The 21776-nt window shown below is 37.3% G+C and overlaps 1 protein-coding gene and 1 pseudogene across 2 annotated transcripts; one reads left to right on the top strand and one right to left on the bottom strand.

Moving 5' to 3' along the window:
* Nucleotides 1-5651: 5651 nt before the first annotated feature.
* On the bottom strand, nt 5652-13539 carry LOC120780608 (annotated as a pseudogene).
* A 1838-nt stretch (nt 13540-15377) lies between these two features.
* LOC120780609 lies at nt 15378-17722 on the top strand. 2 transcript variants are annotated; one of them, XM_040112866.1, is made up of 8 exons: nt 15378-15417; nt 16565-16634; nt 16685-16783; nt 16853-16946; nt 17012-17079; nt 17140-17331; nt 17399-17544; nt 17607-17722. In XM_040112866.1, coding segments are annotated over exons 4-8 (441 nt in total). In that variant the 5' UTR covers nt 15378-15417; nt 16565-16634; nt 16685-16783; nt 16853-16912; the 3' UTR covers nt 17608-17722. The 2 variants fall into 2 exon arrangements, with proteins under 2 accessions (XP_039968800.1, XP_039968801.1); XM_040112867.1 differs by lacking the exon at nt 15378-15417 and having other exon boundaries at nt 16327-16634.
* Nucleotides 17723-21776: the final 4054 nt, after the last annotated feature.

Genomic DNA, 21776 nt, shown 5'->3' with positions numbered 1-21776 from the left:
TCGCTCCACCAATATACTGGGGGGCGGTGTTTGCGTCGAGATAGCTTGGACATTGAAGCGTCGCATGCGCTCTTAATACTACTCATAATCGAGTGAGCAGCTTTGTTAGCCGACAACAGGTTGTCGGGAAGGGTAGTTGGTCGGAAGGCTTCTTCAAAGAGGTCTGGGTCGAATGTTTTTAGTCGCCAGTTCCTTTTTTTTTTGGGTCGATAAACCCTGTCGTGCGTACGTAGCATTTATCTCGAATATAATTGCGTAGTGATCGCTAAAAGTGTAATGGTCACTGATTTTCCAGTGAGATCTGCGAACTAAGCTCGAGTGAACAAATGTTAAATCAATCACCGATTGCCGACCACCTTTGTTAAATGTGCATTGATTGTCAACATTTAAAACCTCCAGATCGAGAGAAGCAAAGGCTTCTAGTAAGGTTTTTCCTCTGCTGTTGGTTCTTTTGCATCCCCATTCGATAGCCCAGTCATTAAAATCACCAGCTATTATCACTTTGGTTTTGCATCTGGCGCAGATAATACGCCTGTATTCTTCGTCGCTAAGGCTAGGAGGCAAGTAGCAGCTGTATATATTAATATAATTGATAGTTGTACGAACAAACCCATCTGAAGAGAAAGGCAATTCCAGCTGCGGAAAATTGGGATTACATTTCCATATAGCCGCTTTCTTTCGAGTGTCACTTATCCAGGTTACACCTTGTCCGATTTTGTATGATTCGCTTAGCAGAACCACATCAATTTGCTTTTCGACAACTGACTGTTTTAATAAGTCGTGTGCCTCTTGGCAATGGTTTGCGTTCAGTTGTAAGAACCTCATATGACCTGTTGAGCTGCTTTCTTGTATGTATATTGGGCACCTGACGCTTCCTGTAAAGTGCTCAATTTCTTTTGTACCTGCTTTCAAGCAGAGCAAACATTTTGGTATGTTATTGCAGTCCTTTGCCTGGTGCTCCCTTTCGCCACATCTCCTGCAGAATCTGGACCTGTCCTCATTGGTACAGGTTTTTGCAGTGTGTCCGTAGTCGAGACATATAAAGCATCGCTGAGGTTGCTTATATTCTCGTATACGGCAGCTTACCCATCTAACTTTCAGCTTTCTAGTCACTAGAAGCTGTCTAGCTGCTTCAACCGGGAGTTTAATAAGTGCTGTTTGGGTGTCTCCATAAGACTTTCTTAAGCTCTTGATTGACGAGATCGTCAGTTCCGGGTTTCCTAATTCTCTCTGTAGGGCATAAAGGACTTCTTCCTTGCTTGTGACTTCATCAAGGTCTTTGCACTCCAGTAGAATCTCCTGGGTCAGAAGTTTAACGTGGGCTTGATCCCCAAGACATTTTTTCATGGTCTCCTTAGAGTCGGTTGGAATCACTGCTCCGCTCAATTGTAGCAACATTTCACCACTTTGCGTTTTGCATATCTTTGTCACGATATTTCCGAATCCGCTGAGCGTTGAGTCGGACTTGATTTTTCGTAGCATCTCCGCATAGGAAAGGTCCCCATTTTTTGATATTAAAATCGCTTGGGGTTTTGCTTTTGGCAATTTTTCTGTTTTCTGGTTGCTTTTCTTAGCTACTATATTCCACTGTCCCTCCATTATTTTTATTGTTGTTGCTTTATTAATGGACCCTTTCGTTGGTTGCGTGCCTAATTGTTTTATTGCTGGCGACTTTGCAGTGGCTTCAAACATTTGCGTAGTAGAAATATCATTTGTTATTTCTGATTGTTTGAACTGACCAATTAGGCTTGCTCTTGCTCGGGTTTTTGACGAATTGATACAAGATCGTTTGCTTTGTTGTTGAGTCTGCTCCTTTGCCATTGGTTCTTCGCTGAGTGTAATGCGACCTCTTTTCGTCTGGGCGGTCGTGTGGATTGCCGACTCTCTAGCCTCTGCTACTGCTTGTTTTTGCAATTGCGAAATTTTGTCAATTATGTTTCGCATATGCTGATTTACATGCCTTTGTTTTTGGGTGAGCGCGATTAACTCTTCAATTAGTAAGCCTAGACCAGCAAGCGCGCTCTCTCCTTCGCTCGCACTTATTGCATTTTCGTTTCTTGTGGTGCCTTGTGTTGGCAGATCGGCTGCGCTGGCTTTATTAGTTGCCATTGTGATGTCATTTGATGGAGTCACAGCGTGCGAGGCCGTATTTGATGGGGTCACCTCTTGTAAAGTTGGTGTAGCAACTTTAAGTGTCTGGACGCCTTGTCGATCAGGCGATCGGGCGGTCTTGTTGCTCCTGCCCACGAATTTCTCTTTTCGTGGTTTGTGGATTGTGGGATCTACACAGGTATCAAACGGGAGAGCTAAGAAAATGCGCTCTTCGCGATTTCCCTTTTGTGCGAACCTTCTCCCAAATAAATAAATATTTATTAAGTGTTTTAACACTCACCGCTAATGTAGCTTTATTATGCTCAGTTTTTTGATTATCTTGAGCTGATGTGGACACTGTGTGTGTTTCCGCGCGCTTAGGAACTAATTTAGGATTATTTCCTATCGTACCTGATGCCATAAACGGAGTACCAAAAAAAACGTCACTAACTCTGCATAAACTGTATGTAAAATAATATATGTGCATATGCATGTGTCGTAGAGCGTGAGGTTTTTTTCGTTACGGAATTTCTGGATTCGGTCTCCGCGCTCAAGGCCCGCGATAGAAGCTATGCAATAGCTTAAAAAACCCAGATTCAACTAAAAATAATAACTTTTACATTCGTCATATATTCAACTAGTAATTGATTATTATATTAATAACAGTCTTCAACTATCTCTCTCATTGAGTGGAAGTGTTTTCTTGATTGCGGTCTTTCTTTTGTGCTTTACGCTTTATTTTCATAATGCTCTTTGCATATAAGTGTAATTGCTTTCGTCGTGCTTTGATCGTACAGTTACTCGTGTAAAAAAGTAGTGCATATTAGTGAATATATTATTTATTATGGAACCAGTGCCTCCTAACCTCGGGGAAAATAGGTTTGCTTTGCTTTCCTTTAGCCCCAACCCCAAAATAAAAAACTTACTTACAAACCACTTGAAAACTTTCCAGAACTTCTTCAAGTTAAAAAGGATTGCCCTAAGTTTGTTCTAATATCTGAAACACTTTCCAAATACTTTTGTTTCGCTGTGCATAAAAGCTTAGAATCAATAAACAATGAAATTGTATCTATCACCGAATTACGTGATGGAAATCTACTCTTACAAGTAAGCCAATGCAGAGTTTCGGAAAAATATTAAAGAAGCTGAGAGGGCTTGCTTACAAACCACTTACCGTAGCTATCACTCCGTTAACAAACCCCAAAAAATTATGGGCTAACATAAAAAGGCTCTCAGGCTCTTATATACAAAATAATCTTAAATGTATAAGCATTCCAATTGGGCCAATTTTCGACTCAAAAGACATAGCTTATCATTTCGCCTCTGTATAGTCCGATTATTCAAGCGACTCAAATTTCCACTCCTCGTTTTATCAAATAAAAATGAACTTCTTAGAAGTAGATGCAGCAAAGATCACTCACCCTATGTGTATCAAGCATAACCATCGCCGAATTCGATTTCACTTTATCTTCAATGTCTGCACCTTGAGAGACAGAATTTCATATCCCATGCTAAAAACTGTCTCTCAAGTCTCAAAAATAGAATTATTAAATTGTACAATAATATTTTATGTGAAGGTTTCTACCCCATAGCTGGAAAAATGCGGTGATAGTAGCCATTCCTAAATCCAGTTAAGTTTCTACTGAAGTACTTGATTACAGGCCAATATCACTCCTTTGCATGGCAAACTATTAGAAAAAATCATATCAAAACCTATCTATTGGTTTGCATTAAATAATAACCTTCTCAGCCGAAACCAAGTGGCATTTAAGGTAGGGCAAGGCACTATTTATACTTTACTCTATTTCGATGATTTCGCGAAAACTGCTTTATCGAAAAGAAACCACATTGGATCACTTTTTCGAATACGTACAATATTATACAACGGGATACCACAAGGATCACCATTGTCTGTTATACTATTATATTTGTAATCGCATTTAACAAATCAGTACGATAATCTTTTAACATAAACTCATTTCGCATATTATTTATACAGATTATGTGATGCTTTTCTCCAAACAAAGTAATCTAAATACTGTAAAAAATACCCTCTTAAAGATCCTTACTGATATTTCAAACTGGTTCAATTGTTCAGGAACGAATATCTGCAAATGCAAATTATTCCATATTTGTAGAAAGCGCAAATGTAGTAACTTCAATCTAATCTATAATAATGTAAATATTGTAAATACAGCTAGTCTTAAATTCCTAGGTTTAATATTCGATAAGAAACTTACTTTTAAGGAACATTGTACAAATCTTCGTAAGCAACTAGTTTGATTCATATTTCTTCTTTCATTAATATTACAAAAGCTTTAATTTTATATGGTCTCCCTATCTACCGCAATTGTACCAAAAGCAACATAAAGCAAATCTTTGCACCATATCATGCAGCTATTAGAAGAAGTATTCGGGAATTTCCAACATAAAGTTCATATTAACGGAATCCGGACTCCCATCTATCAAGGAAAAATTTAAACAGACTTCGCAAAATCGTATTCCTAAACTACTGTTGTGCAATAACAAGATCTTTTATGGTATAGTAAAAGCCAAATGGACCGACGAGACAAACTCCAGTACTTCCTCCACTATTTCTAAATGCATTAAGTTAGCTAAAGATATAGGTATTACAACTACACCCGAAGAAAAATCTATTTAATTTGCCGCATCATGGCTACTAAAAGAAACTTCATTCGAGCTACAACCTCAAAGACATCAAAAAAGAACACTAATTCCAGGGTATATGAAAGTTTGATCAAATAACTCATTGTGCAACAGTACGTAGATTGGAAACTCATTTTTACTAACTCTACGAAAGCCGACTTCAACACGTCTTTTACTATTGTTGGTAACGTTGGAAATATCTTAAAAGCTGTACATCTGCTCAATTACTGCTCAGTATACCATAGATAAATTGATCAGAATTTCTTTTCTTGCTCTCTCGCTTGTCAGCTGGCAGCGAACCCTGATCTGTTTTCTGAGCTGGCAGCAAAACACAATCAGAGTCCCGTCACCCAGCAGTTAGCGAAAAAGGCGAAATGCCAGAAGCGCAGCGCTAAAACTAACTGCCAAAATTAGTGCGTTGTTAAAATTTTGTAAAATTAGATGTGAGTAGTGTGTAAAATTATTTATTTATATGAGGGATATAGGCCTACTGGGGAACCGAGCACTCATAAAAATATCGGTAACGCGCTATTTGCATACCTCAGTGGTAATGTAGAAACTGCAAAATGCCCAAAAGTTGTTTATAAAATGCAAAATCTAATATTTTTCAGCAGTGGCATCATTGGCAAATGTTATAAAAAATGCGAGTTTTGGCAGCTCTCTCTCGAACCAAAGAGACTCGTATCAAGTTGTCTATGCAGTATACACCGCAGAGGTAGCAGCCATTTATAATGCGCTATACCTAGTACAAAACTCAAATATAAAACAAGAAAAAACGTTAACTTCGGCTGCACCGAAGCCAATATACCCTTCTGTACAAAAAACTCACCTTACAGGCCACTCACACGTTTAGTTAGTAGAAAAAATTCACGGAATTCCGGAAAATCGTTATAAACTTGTATTTTATGTGAAATTCACCTTAAAATTATTATTACAAAATGAATTGATGAAAATTACTGAACCGTAGTTTTAAAACCGTTAAATATGTATATACATATATACACAATGCTGCGAAAGCGGAGCTGTTGCTTGATCGACGTCGTATCGACAAAAGGTGCGCGAGAGCCTTTCTCTTTTCCTTTTGTTCTAATTAGAATGTAGAACGTCATCGTGTTTTGGTGCATGTGCGTGTGTGTGTGTTAATGTGATTCGCTGTGGTGCAATGATATAAATCTGATGCGACGTCGCTACTCATTTAGCCATCCCGGCCCCCCTAAGCGAGTATTTAGCCTAGAAGCCGCTGTAGCTGCTATAGCGTAGCTACAACGCTGCTGAGGCCTGTTGACCGCCGGGATTGCGACCTAAGCTGACGGGGCCGTGTTGATGTTGTCCGGTTTTGGCGCCAGGGACGAGATTCTGCTGGAGAGGGTCCACGCCGGCGGTAAGCCGTCACAGGAGTTCTTTGAGAACGCCTGACGTTACCGCTGGTGCGAGGAGCCGGTGGTCGCCCGGAGTCGCGTCTGGTAGTGCGGTGCAACAGCGTATGATGAGCCCGCACACAGATTTGGCAACGATTATGTGATGGGCACTCCTGAGTTGCGTGGGAAATTGCCAGGCAATTCAGGCAATGCCCGTGCGCCTGTGCCACCTGCTGACTTGCATCGGCGGCATGCCTTTAAATATACCGCAGTGCGATAGACGATGCGGGCGGCGACATAGTGGACATCGAATTCGTTGCAAATCCACTGGTAATGCGGGTGATGCTGGCGTGCTTTTACGCGGAGCCGTTGTCGCGGTGGAGCCTGCTATTAGGGCAGCTTAAGAGCGAGGGGCGGAAACTGCCGAACGCATGGTTGGCGTTGACGATGATGCCATATCCACGTCCATATTACTCTGTGAGAGAAATGATGATATTAGTAATATATTGTGAAATTTACAATAATATGGACTTTTGTGCCACGATATGTGGCATGAATAGGATGTCATTTTTTTATTAGACATTTATGTTATCTCTTTTGTGTCATTTATGTTATTCGAGGTTTCGATTTGGTAAGCGGTTTATGTGTTTTATCGATTTATTGATTTATTAACATTGCGGTTTCGGTTTTACGTTTCTTTATCTTCGGCGGTTGGTAGAAAGCATAATTTGACGAGCGGTCTGGTTAGCGTTCCGGTTTGAGTGCGGAGATCAACTACTCGAACATGACCGTCGGAACCGTAATGAAGTTGTTTTATGCGGCCGAGTCGCCATTCCGTAGGAGGGAGACAATCATCTCGTATAAGGACGCAGTCTCCAAGCTTTGGTGCCTTTTCTTGAGTTTTTCACTGGTATCTCTTGTGAAGGTCCTTTATGTAGTCTTCCTTCCATCGGCATCTGAAATCATGATGGAGAATTTTAATTCGTTCCCATCTGTTTAATAAGGATAGCGACTCCACACCTGGCTCAGGTATGGCTAGAATGGGTGCTCCTTTGAGAAAATGCCCTGTGGTTAAAGCTGTGAAGTCGGAGGGATCTCGCGGGATTTCTCTGGGATAATGATGATATGTCGTTCATTGTAACTAAGGCTAGAGTTGGCTAGTCTTCCATTTGCCCGTAGTAATCCCTTAGCGTCCAGGAATGGGTTTAACACGAGAAATGAGCTTCCCTTTTCGAGAGGTCGCGTTTCAAGCAACTTTGATTTCTCTTTGCTGAAATAGCGAGTTTGTGTATACAAGATTAGACTGACCTTAGCATGTTGCAAGTCGGAACATGTTAGTCGTATATAAGAATCGTTTGATATTCTTTTCGCCCTTTGTTTAAGTTTATGGATGAATTTGTGCATATAAGCGACTACCCTTAGTGCTCGAGGAAATGATGAAAATCTTTGGAGAATATCATCCTCTTCTGGAGTGATATGAAAATTTTCTATTTTCCGACTTTCCGGAGGTATGATATTCCGAGCAGGAGACTTTGGCCAGAATTCTAGTGATTCTGTTAGCCATGTGGGACCGTTCCATCAGAGTGTAGTGCTGGTGAGGTGAAGTGGTTTGCAACCTCTTGTCCCAGATCCGCTGGGTTATCTGCACTTGCAAGATGTTGCCATTTTGCTGAGCCAACTAAGTCTAAGATTTGTGATATGCGATTCGATACATATGTCTTCCAAGTATAGGGTCGTTTTTCTAATCATGCTAGAACTATTTCTGAGTCTGACCAGAGATACATTTTGTGATCTTGTAATTTTAGATGGGTTTGAACTATCGAAATTAATTTTGCTAACAGAAGAGCACCATTTAGTTCAAGCCGTGGCAGGCTTAGTGTCTTCAAAGGTGCAACTTTGGCTTTGGCTACCAAAAGATGTAAAGTTATTTTACTATCATACTGAGTGCGTATGTAGACTGTTGCGCAATAAGCCTTTTCAGAGGCATCACAGAAACCGTGTAATTCTGTGTTAATGTTAGGGGTGAAATTTACCCATCGAGGGATTCGAATTTCTGATATAGTATGTATGTAGGTTGTTAGCAAATTGAACCCATTTTGTTAAACGTACAGGTTTTACCTGTTTATCCCATTCAGTGCCATCTTGCCATAATTCTTGAATGAAAATTTTAGCTTGAATCATTATTGGCGAAAGCCATCCTACGGGGTCGAAAAGTTTTGCCACCGAGGAAAGGATTTGTCGTTTTGTAATGACGGATATTGCAGATATTGACTCAATTGTATATTAGAATTGATCTATTATCGCATTCCATTGAATCCCTAGTGTTTTTGTTGTACTAGCCTTTTCGAATTTAAGGAAGTCAGTATCTAATAAGTCTTCCTTTTTTATATGTTTGATTATTTCGGGATTATTTGATGTTATTTTCTTTAGGGGAAAACCTGCTGAATTTAGTGCTTTTATCACTTGAGATAATGATTCGCACGCTATACCAATAGCTACCTGATAAAATGTCATCCACATATGTTTGAGTTTGCAACACAGAAGTTGCTAAAGGTAAATTTGTTTCACAAGTTTTTGCAACTTCATGTAATGTCCTAATGGCTAAATAGGGTGCGCAGTTGATGCCAAAGGTAACTGTTTTAAGTTTGTAGTCGCTAATTGGACTATTAATTGAATTGCGAAAGACTATGCGTTGGAAATGTTGGTCATCTTCATGCACCAGAATTTGCCTATACATTTTCTCAACATCCCCGTTAAAAACGTATTTAAACATGCGCCAATTTATTATTAGCAACATGAGATCAGGTTGTAATGTTGGCCCTGTGTATAATACATCATTGAGTGATTTGCCTGAGCTCGTACACTTTGAGGCATTGAACACCACTCGTACTTTTGTTGTGATTTTATCTGGTCTTATTACCCCATGATGTGGATGTTAAAAAGATAAATATCTACCTTTGGATATTTTTTCATATGGTACAGTTTCTTCCATATGATTGAGGTCAAGTTATTCCTCCATCACATTATCATATGCTGATTTTAGCTCATTTTTCTTCGTCCGACTTTTTTCCATGCTTAGGAATTGCTGGACTGCTGAGATTTTAGAGTGGCCTAGAGCTATAGTTTCTGGAAAGGTGGATTTGAATGGCAGTCGCACAACATAACGACCATGTTCGTTTCTTGTTGTTGTGGACTGGTAATAGGCTTCGCATGCCTGGTCTTCTTCTGAAAGTTTGGTAATCTGGGGTACTTCTTCCACTTCCCAGAATTTTTTGAGTTCATCATTTAAGTATTCGTTTGTGATATCTTCCACTTGTGTTGTGAAAGAATTTATTTTTTCCGTGACTTGGTCACTTATAATCCACCCAAAGATTGTATTTTGGGCTAACAATTTATTGGAGATTTTCTCTATACCTTCAAGAATTATTTGAGGTATTAAGTCACTGCCTAATAATATGTCGATTTGTGATGGAGTATAACAGTTGGGATCTGCTAATTTCAGATGTGAGCATTTTTCCCAATGTATTTTATTTACTTCATAGCTTGTAAGCAAATTTGTAAGTTGCGGTAGAACGATGGCTTGTGCATCTATTCGTATATCCGCATTTGGAGAAACTATGATGATTGGGCATATTTTATTAGAATTTTGAATAATTCTTCCGCCCATTCCCGAAATTTGAAAATTGGAATGTTTTATTGGCAATTTTAGCCGATTTTGAACCTTTGATGATATAAAGGATCTTTGAGAGCCTTGATCTATTAACGCTCTTAGTTTGAATAAATCACCTTTATGTTCAATGGTGATGACCGCAGTGGGTAAAAGAATTTTGCTTTCATTTTCTGAATGAAGCGCTTGAATTTTTGCTGCTTTAGAGGAACATGGTTGTTCTTCCCTTTTTTCGGGATTTGAGGTTTCGGGATTACTTGATGTAGTTGTAGCGACTAACCGTGGTTTTATGAAATGGATTTTTCTTCACATTTTGAAAATTGGTAACATGAAGCAATGAGTGATGTCTTCGTTGACAGTATACACATTTGAAATTGCTTTCACATTCTTTTGTCATATGAGAATTCGACAGATAGTTTATGCAAAGTTTGTGTTGACGGACCAGATTGTTTCTATCTGAAACGGATAATTTTTTGAATCTCTCGCAAGATCTTAATTTATGACCTCCCTTACAGAGTTCACACAATGATTGCCATTGCTACTTTGATTTGACACGAATGTGTGACTTTTATTAACGTGTCTATTATATTGTATGTTATTACTGGCTTGGGGTTTGAACAAGTTTTTACTTGAGTCATTGTGATGACTTTTTGGCTTTATAGTTTTTTTGTCTATTCGCTCAGCTATCTCGTATTGAGCAGTGAGGAATGTTGGATTTTTGGCAAATGCAATAAAGTTTTTATTGGGTTTTCTATCATAACCCTTTCATTTTCGTACCTTTCGACAAGTGCTTCCCAAGCCAGTTTAAAATTTTCAAAATTTTATTATTTATTTGTTAAAATTCCGCACCGCTTATTGTTTATAATTAAGCTATTAACGCAGCTTCTAATAATTTAAGATTTATTATTTTTTTTTATGTTTGGGATGTACTTCCAAAATCAGGGTATGTAGTGTAGGCAAACAGAATACCGAATATATATACCCTGCCAACCATGAGCGGGTAAAAAACCAGATAATCAGTGGGTAAGAACGTGGGTAATCCATAGGGTAATCATGTGTACTTTGCCATAGTCCGAGCGACAATTTTACCCACTCACGTACGTATACATGTGATACATCTTTGTTGCTCTCATTCAGCAGTGTCATATAAAAAAGTATACCTGTCCTGCTCTAATATCCCCAATCGGCGACTGATGCAGGGTTGCATTTTCTCTTTTTAAATAGCTAATGCAGGGTTGCATTTTAAACAGCTGATGCAGGGTGGCATTTTTTAATTCTTACTTTTAAAATTTAAAAGAAAACTTTTTAATTTTTAAAATTTTTATTTTTTTTTTATTTTTTACATTTTTACATAAAATTTATTATAATTTATTTATAAATAAAAATATATTTAATTTAAAAAAATAATTAATATCTGAAAATAGTTTAATTAAAGAAAAGAATTATTACAACCTGAAAATAAAAGAGTGGAAAAATATTATAAAAGACACATACCTGAAAATAAAATAAAGATTATTAATACCTGAAAATAAATAACTGCGCAGTCCAATTTCAAAGTACACACACTTTTTCACATACTTACTTAACAATTGATATTTGCCGCTTCTGATGATATATGTAGCCGCTGCTGCTACTTCCAATTTCCAATGCTATAAAAAAAAATGAAGTAACTATTTTCAAAATATTGTTAAAAAATCACACAAAATTCATTTACTCACCTTCTTGTTGTACGAGCCTCCTTTACGATGGTACGATTACGAACGCCATGCGTCTTTTAATCGTTTTTTTATTACCCTTTTTGGGATTTTCTATTGTCATTATTGACAATTATGTTTTCTCCTTCGCACTCATTCAAATAAATCAAGCAATGAAACAAACTTTTTTCATCGCATTTTGGTAAACAAAAAATAACCCGAAAATGTGCGTTGGTATTAGTGTATGGAAAAAAAATGTGTAGTTATATTGGAATATTTGTCTCGAGCGGGTAGCCGTGGGTGGCAGGGGTATACAGTATGTACATATATCATATATGTATATGTATATGAGACCTGGTCTACGAAAAGGGAGCTAACGTGCGAAAACTAGTTTTCTGGGAAACAGCTGTTAAAAATAAACAACTAATTTTTTCAGTTTCTCGTTATCTCATTAATTTTGACACCTAAGCCCCCTTTCCGTAGACCAGGTCACATATGTACTTATATTTCCGCGATCAGAATATAGAGAGAAAAGAAAATGAACAATATGCAGATCATTAGCCTCTCCACTTGCGGATTAGCAAGTATATGCTTCAATATATTAATATTAATATTAATTTGAGTGTTTGTTTGTATGTGTTTGTAAGTACAATTTTATGTTTGTTGCATTTATATCGGAAATTTTGCTTTTTATGCATTTTGCTTACCTATTTTATGCAATCCTGCTTACTGTTTGAAGAAACAGAAGGGGTATTACCGGAATGATTTGCAAGTAAATACTTGAATATAATTTGTTGGTTTTCTGCTGTAGTGGGTGTGTTTGTATACACAAGGGTAAGCTTAGAAGGCAGTAAATGATTTCCTTTTGTATTTATAAAAATATATGGATGATATATGTATTTTTTCAACTGTATTTTGTTCCCGTTTAGAAATCGATCAAACGGATTATATACATAGGTTTTATATTTGATAAAACCGTATGATATCATACATATTTACATGTGTTAATAAAAAATGGAAACAACTTACTTTGTCCCGCCTCAAGGGAGTTTTGGGAGAAAGCATGTATTTGAAGTACATATGTAAGTACATATGTATGTATGTATTTGATAATTTTGGGGATATTATCCTCTGCTTGCGTTTCGGTATCCTGCTGTGTTTACTGTTGTTCTACTCCTATTTCCTCCTGTGTTTAATGTTTCTTTCCTAGTTTCCTACTTTGTTTAGCGTCCTCTTGCTCCCGTTTTCTCCTTTGTAGAGTATGTATGTATGTAAGTATGCATTAGTTGTATTTTTTTTCCAATTATATCGCGCCCGATTTATGTGTTAATTTTTGGTATTTTTATGGTTAGAGCACGCCCGATTTATGTTTTAATTTGTTTAATATTTATATTTATTATTATTATTTTTTTTTTTACAGCACTGTATTCTATTTGTTTTTTTTTTATATATTTTTGTTGTTTTATATGTGAACTACTCGCACTGGATAACTCTTCTGATTTTTTTTGTAAAATTTTGTTTCTTTGTTTTATTTATTAATTTTTCACAAACTAAGTAATGATCTGTTATTATTATATTGGTTTTGTATTATATGTGGTGGCCTAGACGCAACAATTTATGTTTATAATTTTTTTATTTCTTAATTAAATATACGTATTTTTATGCTTTTTGCACTGCACTTTTATTTATTTGTTTAATATTTTTGTCTTTTTTTATATATGCACTTTTGTAGCACAGTATATTATATATATGTGTATATGTATGTATGTATAATACTATATTTTCTTTTTTTTTTGGTCACTGCATTTGCTGCTAGCCAAAACCGGTTTTTGGCACATACTATGTTCTTTGTTGTTTGCGTTTTTAATTGGTTTTGTCACTTGTTATTAACTTTTCGGTTTTTATTACCGCACTTTCTCACAAGTCAAAACTTATTATTTTTTTCGAAATCTTTATATTTTTTTTCTTGACTTCATTTAGCCACAGTGCCTTTCTTTATGGCTCGAAGAACCATGTACAAAAAACTCACCTTACAGGCCACTCACACGTTTAGTTAATAGAAAAAATGCACGGAATTCCGGAAAATCGTTATAAACTTGTATTTTATGTGAAATTCACCTTAAAAATTTTATTATAAAATGAATTGCTGAAAATTACTGAATCGTAGTTTTAAAACCGTTAAATATGTATATATATACACAATTATGAAGGTTATTATAAAAATGATTTTAATATAAATTGCAAAACGTTAAATATATAAAGGCGGGTAGCGAACGGAAACCGGGATGCTACGAAAGCGGAGCTGTTGCTTGATCGACGTCGTATCGACAAAAAGTGCGCGAGAGCCTTTCTCTTTTCCTTTTGTTCTAATTAGAATGTAGAACGTCATCGTGTTTTGGTGCATGTGCGTGTGTGTGTTAATGTGATTCGGTGTGGTGAAATGATGTAAATCTGATGCGACGTCGCTACTCATTTAGCCACCTTCACAGTTGCATTTCTTTAAGTAGCTATGTGTTTAAATAAATCTAAAGACTTAACCGGCCAGTGGTTTTCATCCAAAGGAAAGCATTTTACTTGTTCTTTTTAACCAGGTTGTTTACTAGAAATATTAAGGTTATTTAATAAATAAAATGGATTTTTTTTGGACGTTTTGTATGGCATTGTTATCCGACCTCCAAAATTTCTTTAACTCTTGTAGGAGAATAAACCACTATAAATTTGTAGAATATATCACGTTAACTGAAACAATAAAAGACTCCGATCGGTCTGTTTGTATGGAAGCTACATGCTATAGTAATCCGATCTGAACAATGGTTTCCGAGATTATATTATTACCTTAAGCAGAAAATCATGCCAAATTTCGTAAAGATACCACGCCAATGCGAAAGTTTTCCATACAATCCCTTGATTCCGATCGTTCGGTTTGTATGGCAGCTATATGCTATAGTGAGCCGATCTGAACAATTTCTTCCGATATTCCGATCAAAACATTATTTCTATTAGCAGTAACTCACTCCGAATTTCGTGAAGATACGTTGTCAAATGAGGAAGTTTCCCATGCAAGCATTTGATTCCGTTCATTCAGTTTGTATGTTGTAGTGGTCCGATATCGACAGTTCCGACAAATGAGCAGCTTCTTGAAGTGAAAATGACGTTTGCAAAATTTCAAAACGATATCTTAATAACTGAGGGGCTAGTCCGTATATATAGAGACAGACAGACGAACATGGCTAAATCGACTTAGCTCAACATGCTGATCATTTATATATATACTTTATAGGGTCTCCAACGCTTCCTTCTGGGTGTTACAAACTTCGTGACAAACTTAATATACCCTGTTCAGGGTAAAATCCCTGATCCCTGGATACGCCGGTATTACCGGAAATGAATGGGCCGATCAAAACGACAAATTGACGGCAAAACAGCCATTAATTGTTTTCGACTACATCGAAAAAAATGAGATAATCCATAATCGCTTCAAAACAAATAGCCATAAGAGTTAATGCTTGGAATAATGTGCAACACCACTAGGCTATCTGCAACCAAGAGGGGGAAAGCCTGCTTATCCACCATCAGGCCTTTGTCAAGATATAAAGGCCTTTACCTTTGTCATACGTCATTAACGCATTCCCATTTACTAAATGGAAACCGAATTTAACCCTGCTTATAATGTAACTTGTCCTACTTAACTATAACACATCTACTAGCCCTGCAAAACGGAGGTAACAGATTGTACAAACAAATTGAAACATTTTCAGCTTTTCACTAACACACATTTCTGGAATTTTCAATTGAATGGGAGAATACGTAAGTAAGATAGAGAAAAACTATCGGCATTCTAAACTTATTGTAATGTTAACTTGCTAGAATAGGAAAGACGAATCGCAATTTTTCAAGAAGAAGAAAACGAAAAGCGCAGTTTATTTTGGATTTTAAAGAAGTAAGTTCGATACTTGATAATTTGATATTTTATAATTAATTTCGGGAAGAATTTAGTATACCGTCCCAGGATTTCAAGGATAAAAAGGATATGGTCGGATAGAGGAGATTATCCTGATCTAGGATATATATATTTGTAGCCTCAGCAAGCTTATAGTTTTCGATATATTCGCGTTTAAAGTTGAAAACTTACAATATTTTAATTACATATTTTCGATATATAAAATTACTTTTGCACTTATATTTTTCACTTTTATATGTATTCACTAGCACTTCACTAATTCATTTTTACACATTTATTTTATATATTATAATATAGTGCAAAAATAGCTTTTAATATACATTTAAATTATTGTTGAATTATAATTATTTAAGAATAATAAATGAATTACAAACTGTCAAATAATTAGTGTTACCTTATCGACATCATTTGTAAAAACAAATTTGTAAATTTGTCTAATAATCAGTGTTACCATACTAAAATATTTTACAAACTAAAACAAAAAATATATAAAGAAATGTTATACCCTAAATACAGGAAACATAATCGTTGATAAACAATAAAAAATGAAATGAATGAATTAGTGAAAATTAATTTCAAATCGAAAAAAAACGTCTTCAAATAGTGGTAATTTTCAGCTTTAAACGCAAATATCTTGAGTATTCCCGCGAGTATAACTACGTTATATATATTCTTGAACTGGAGAACCTCCTCTAAAACTAAAAATGTTCATTTGTTCGTCCAAGATATCTGTTCGTATGCAGAATATCTAAAATTGTTTAAAATAAAAACGACATTAGTGTTTCAAAATGAATAAAAGTGAACATAGTTCGAATATACATATACGCATTTCTGCTCCGAAGCAGGATTTTAAAAATTAAATTAAAATTAAAATTGAACTTTTTCAAGCTTGCTTCAAGCAAATGAGGAGTGTATTTTCAAATCCTATCCTTTATATTACATTTTAATTTTTTTAAACTATTTATATAGTCTGCAGATTTAGGCTTACTTGTAGGTAAACTTTCAGAAAATGAGGTAGTTTTAAGTAGGTTAGATATTAAATATAAGTATTTTTTCATACCTGTAGATGATAAAATTCTTTTAGTTCCACTCATTCAACACATTTTTTATGATTTTTCATGGAAAGAATTTCGATGACCTCGTGGAAGAAATGGATTCCGAAGTGGAATGCTCACAACCGTTGAGCCCCCATAGAGGTTGTATTGAACATAAATATTATTAATTTTTTAATAAAATTTTTTTACAGATAAAGTGTTTAAATAAATATCTTCCAATCTCGTTTGCGCTCCTCCAGTATAATCATCACAAATTGTGGTACCGTCACCATCGTCTGGCGGCTATGCAGGTATAATGTATTAATATACATATAAATATATTAGTATTTGCTTTATAAAAATACATTTAATTTTTTCAGATATAATCCAGAAGCTGGATCAATCTCGTTTGCGCTCCTCCAGTAGAATCATCACAAATTATGGTACCGTCATCATCGTCTGGCGGCTATGCAGGTATAATGTATTAATATACAAATATATTAGTATTTGCTTTATAAAAATACATTTCATTTTTTCAGATATAATCCAGAAGCTGGATGCCATTGTGGTCCGTCTCACTGCAATTGAAAAGTCCCTAACAGACAAAGTAAGTAACGCACATTACCCAATTAAAACAGAAGCTAATTTTTATATTTTAATTTTCTAGATGCCAGAAAAGACCGAGGTGCAGGCACAAAGTAAATTATTGCGCGAATGTCGCGTCATAGCGGCAAGGACGCACCTTTCAATTAGCCGCATCACCGGTGACTTGGAAGACGAGCATTACGAGGAGCTCACCCATGTCATCGGAAGAATACGTGCGCTCTTTCTTTCACAAACGGAAATCACGGATGCTATGGCAAATATTTCGTTTTTAAATATTATGCGATTGTAATATAATTTACTGTAATTTTTTTTTTGTACAGATGCGGCTAATATTGAAATCAAAGGGCACAAAAGGCAGTGTGGACGGCCTACTGCGTGGTATGTTTTCTGACGATCTAATGTACCACTACAATTTAGAGGGGCGCAAGGAGAAGGCCAAAGCTAAAGTGCGTAGGGTTAGTTTTTGGTAGGCCTTTTTACTGATATACTATATATTTGAATGCCTTAACTTATAACGTTTCGTTTTAGATATATTTCCTAACAAGGACAAAAACACTATCTGTGGGGAGCTCCGGAGATTTGTGGCCTTAAGCCACAATCGTTTTAAACAAAAAACATAAACTTAAGGCTAAATTAGTATAAGGTTTCTTATTATTACTTATATATACTAATAGTTGTAAATATTAGTTCTAAATTGTAAATATTAGTTTTAAGTTTTAAATATTAATTCTAAGTTTTACATATTAGTTTTAAGTTGAAGTTTCTAGTTTTACTTTTACAAATATGAATGTTTAGAATTATAATCTTTATACTGAAATAAACTTAATCTTAAGTTTAAGTAAATATGATTTTATTATTAAATAAAGCGAAATAATAAAAAAACTGAATTATATTTGAAAGAATTGAATTTGCTAGAAGTAACAAATGGGTAACAGATATGCTTGTTACTGCTTGTTCCTGCTAACATGTTTATATGTTAAAGATAACAAACTGATAACCCAAATAATAACACTAACAGATATTCGGGTATAAATACTTTTTGTTATCAATAACACATAGGTAAGCTATGCGCTAACAAAAGAATTTGTTACCCGTAACATATTGTAAAGAGATTTGCTAACAAATGTATGTATTCTGTTAAAACAAGGCAGCATGCGATATTTTCCAATTGGTTAGAGCGAGATAACCATTGAACATCAAATAGCTATGTGTTACTTATTTCCCACTCTCTGAACAAAACTGACAAATGTTTTAACGAATGCAAAAGTGAACAATAACAAGTCGCTTACACGTTTGCTAAAAGCTACTCGTCTTGCAGGGGTTTGTTTATGCAGTGGTGTGCTATGTTTTCATAACTGAGCCCTAATTGGGGCTTTGTTTCATAAGTCCCATTAGAGGATGATAATTTCAATCTAACTAAAATAATTAAAAGAAAAATAATCAAATAATAATAACAATAAAACATAAACGACTACACGACACGACGCATATATGAGCATTTTCCTTCAAAAACCGGACAAAAGTGAGAATTACAAACTACAGCGATGCTACTCAAAATTGATTTTTTTTAATACCTATGTAACCGTAGGTGGAGTCATGCGTAGAAGTTCACGCAAGTAAGGAAAGTTCTCTGATCGCCAATCACTTGGGAGTGGCCAGAAATGATTCTTTTACATATGACTCAAGCAGCTCACGACTTCTGGTCTTTGACCAAGTATCCTCTGGGTAGCCTAAGAACCTCCGTTCGAAGGCGAGCTAAAGTGAGAAGGCGAATGATCCCCTACATAGGGTTGTGCGCTGGGTTTGGGACCCGCCACGTAAAAAGCTACACCAATGAAAAACGACCAACAGCCTCGGATGAGAAACCCCCCTTTTGATGACGACCATGGAAAACCAAATTAGGACTGCGATATTAGGGCATGCACCTGGAATGTCCGGTCCCTTAATTGGGAAGGTGCCGCTGCCCAGCTCGTTGATGTCCTCGTGAAGATAAAGGCTGACATCACCGCCGTCCAAGAAATGCGATGGACGGGACAAGGACAAAGACGAGTTGGTCCTTGTGTCATTTACTACAGTGGCCATATAAAGGAGCGCAAGTTTGGTGTGGGATTCGTGGTGGGAGAGAGACTCCGTCGCCGAGTACTATCATTCACTCCGGTGAATGAACGTCTAGCCACAATCCGCATCAAAGCGAGGTTTTTCAACATATCGCTGATTTGCGCCCACGACCCGACGAAAGAGAAGGACGATGTGACCAAAGATGCCTTTTATGAGTGCTTGGAGCGCACTTATGAGAGCTGAACCGCCACGATGTTAAAATCGTGCTTGGCAGCTTTAACGCCAGGGTAGGCAAAGAAGGTATCTTTGGCACGACGGTCGGTAAATTCAGCCTCCACGAGGAAACATCCCCAAATGGGTTGAGGCTGATCGAGTTCGCCGGTGCCCGAAATATGGTTATCTGTAGTACTATATTCTAACATAAGAAGATTCATCAAGCTACCTGGCTGTCTCCGGATCGAAAAGTCATCAACACATCTCCAGTGTTTTAGATGTGTGTGCGCTCCGAGGTCCTAACATCGACTCGGACCACTATCTTGTTGCAGCCAAGACTCACACCCGCCTCTGTGCAGCAAAAAACGCACGCCAACAAACACAAGGAAGGTTCGACATCGAGAAACTGCAATCACAACAGACAACCGAACGATTTTCTACTCGGCTTGCACTCCTGCTCTCTGAGAGCACTAGTCAACAACTCGGTATAAGGGAACTGTGGGAGGACATTTCAAACTCCTTACGTACAGCTGCAACTGAAACCATTGGTTTTCGGAAAGTGCAAAAGAACGGCTGGTACAACGAAAAGTGCCATGTCGCAGCGGAGAGAAAACAGGCTGCCTACCTCGCAACGTTACGATCGACTACAGCACGTGCGGGATGGGATAGATACCGAGAGTTGAAGAGGGAAGCGAGACGCATTCGCAGACAGAAAAAGAAAGAGGTCGAAATGCGTTAGTACGAAGAGCTTGATAAGCTGGCCGACAGAAGTAATGCTCGAAAATTCTACAAATAGATGCGGCGGCTTAGGGAAGGTTTAAAGACCGGAGCATACTCTTGTAAAACCCCCAAAGGGGATCTAGTCACCGAAGCCCAGAGCATACTTAAATTATGTAGGGAACACTTCTCCAGCCTGCTGAAAGGCAGTGAACGCACAACGCCAGGAGAAGGCGAACCCGATTCCCTAATCGATGACGATGGAGCAGACGTTCCATTGCCCGACCATGAAGAAGTTCGAATAGCAATTACCCGCCTGAAGAACAACAAAGCGGCGGGGGCCTATGGATTGCCGGCTGAGCCATTCAAACACGGCGGCGAAGAACTGATAAGGAGCAACTATTGGAATTTAAGTATGCTATGCCCAATCCATAAAAAAAGAGACCCCACAATCTGCGCCAACAGTGGGATTAGTCTCCTCAACATCGCATATAAGGTTCTATCGAGCGTGAAAGGTTAAAGCCCACCGTCAACAAACTGATTGGACCTTATCAGTGTGGCTTTAGACTTAGCAAATCAACAACCGACCAGATATTCACAATGCGCCAAATCTTGGAAAAGACCCGTGAAGAAGAATCGACACACACCACCTCTTCGTCGATTTCAAAGCTGCTTTCGACGGCACAAAAAGGAGCTGCTTTATGCCGCGATGTCTGAATTTGGTATCCCCGCAAAACTAATATGGCTGTGTAAACTGACGTTGAGCAGCACCGAAAGCTCCGTCAGGATCGGGAAGGACCTCTCCGAGCCGTTCGATACCAAACGAGGTTTCAGACAAGGCGACTCTCTATCGTGTGACATCTTCAATTTGCTGATGGAGCTGCACAACTTAATCGAGCAGGTATAATTTTTTATAAGAGTGTACAGCTGCTGGCGTATGCCGATGATATTGATATCATCGGCCTCAACACCCGCGCCGTTAGTTCTGCTTTCTCCAGGCTGGACAAGGAAGCACAGAAAATGGGTCTGGCAGTGAACGAGGGCAAAACAAAATATCTCCTGTCATCAAATAAACAGTCATCGCACTCGCGACTTGGCTCTCACGTTACTGTTGACATTCATAACTTTTAAGTTGTAGATAATTTCGTCTATTTAGGAACCAGTATTAACACCACCAACAATGTCAGCCTGGAAATCCAACGCAGGATAACTCTTGCAGAGGAAGAGGAAGACCTCCACTCCGTTGGAAGGACCAGGTGGTGTAGGACCTGACTACGCTTGGAATATCAAATTGGCGTTAAGTAGCGAAAAGAAGAAACGACTGGCGCGCTGTTGTTAACTCGGCTATAATCGCGTAAGCGGTGTCTACGCCAATTAAGAAGAAGAATGTAACCGTACTACAATAAACCGATGAAATGATTGACCTTCAGCCCTCTATATTGCCATACAAGTAGTCGGAACCTAGACTTCCTTCTGTACGCACGTCCTTATTCTCGATACTCTCTATTATTCTCGAAATTGCAACTGGTGTTTTATGTTGCGCGAAGTGATTTCTGGAAAATGTTTGATATGGATTCGGGACAACATGATATATATTTAATTTTAATTATATAAATATTAATTTAATAATGTATTATTTTGTTTTTTTTTCGGGAAAACAATGAAATATCAAAAAACCGAAAAAATATTTTTTTCATTTTTTAGAAATTA

The sequence above is a fragment of the Bactrocera tryoni genome, unplaced genomic scaffold (genome assembly GCF_016617805.1).
Source record: "Bactrocera tryoni isolate S06 unplaced genomic scaffold, CSIRO_BtryS06_freeze2 scaffold_25, whole genome shotgun sequence".
Taxonomy (NCBI): domain Eukaryota; kingdom Metazoa; phylum Arthropoda; class Insecta; order Diptera; family Tephritidae; genus Bactrocera; species Bactrocera tryoni.
Note: the sequence above shows the minus strand (reverse complement) of the source record. Positions and strands in the feature narration are given on the sequence as shown.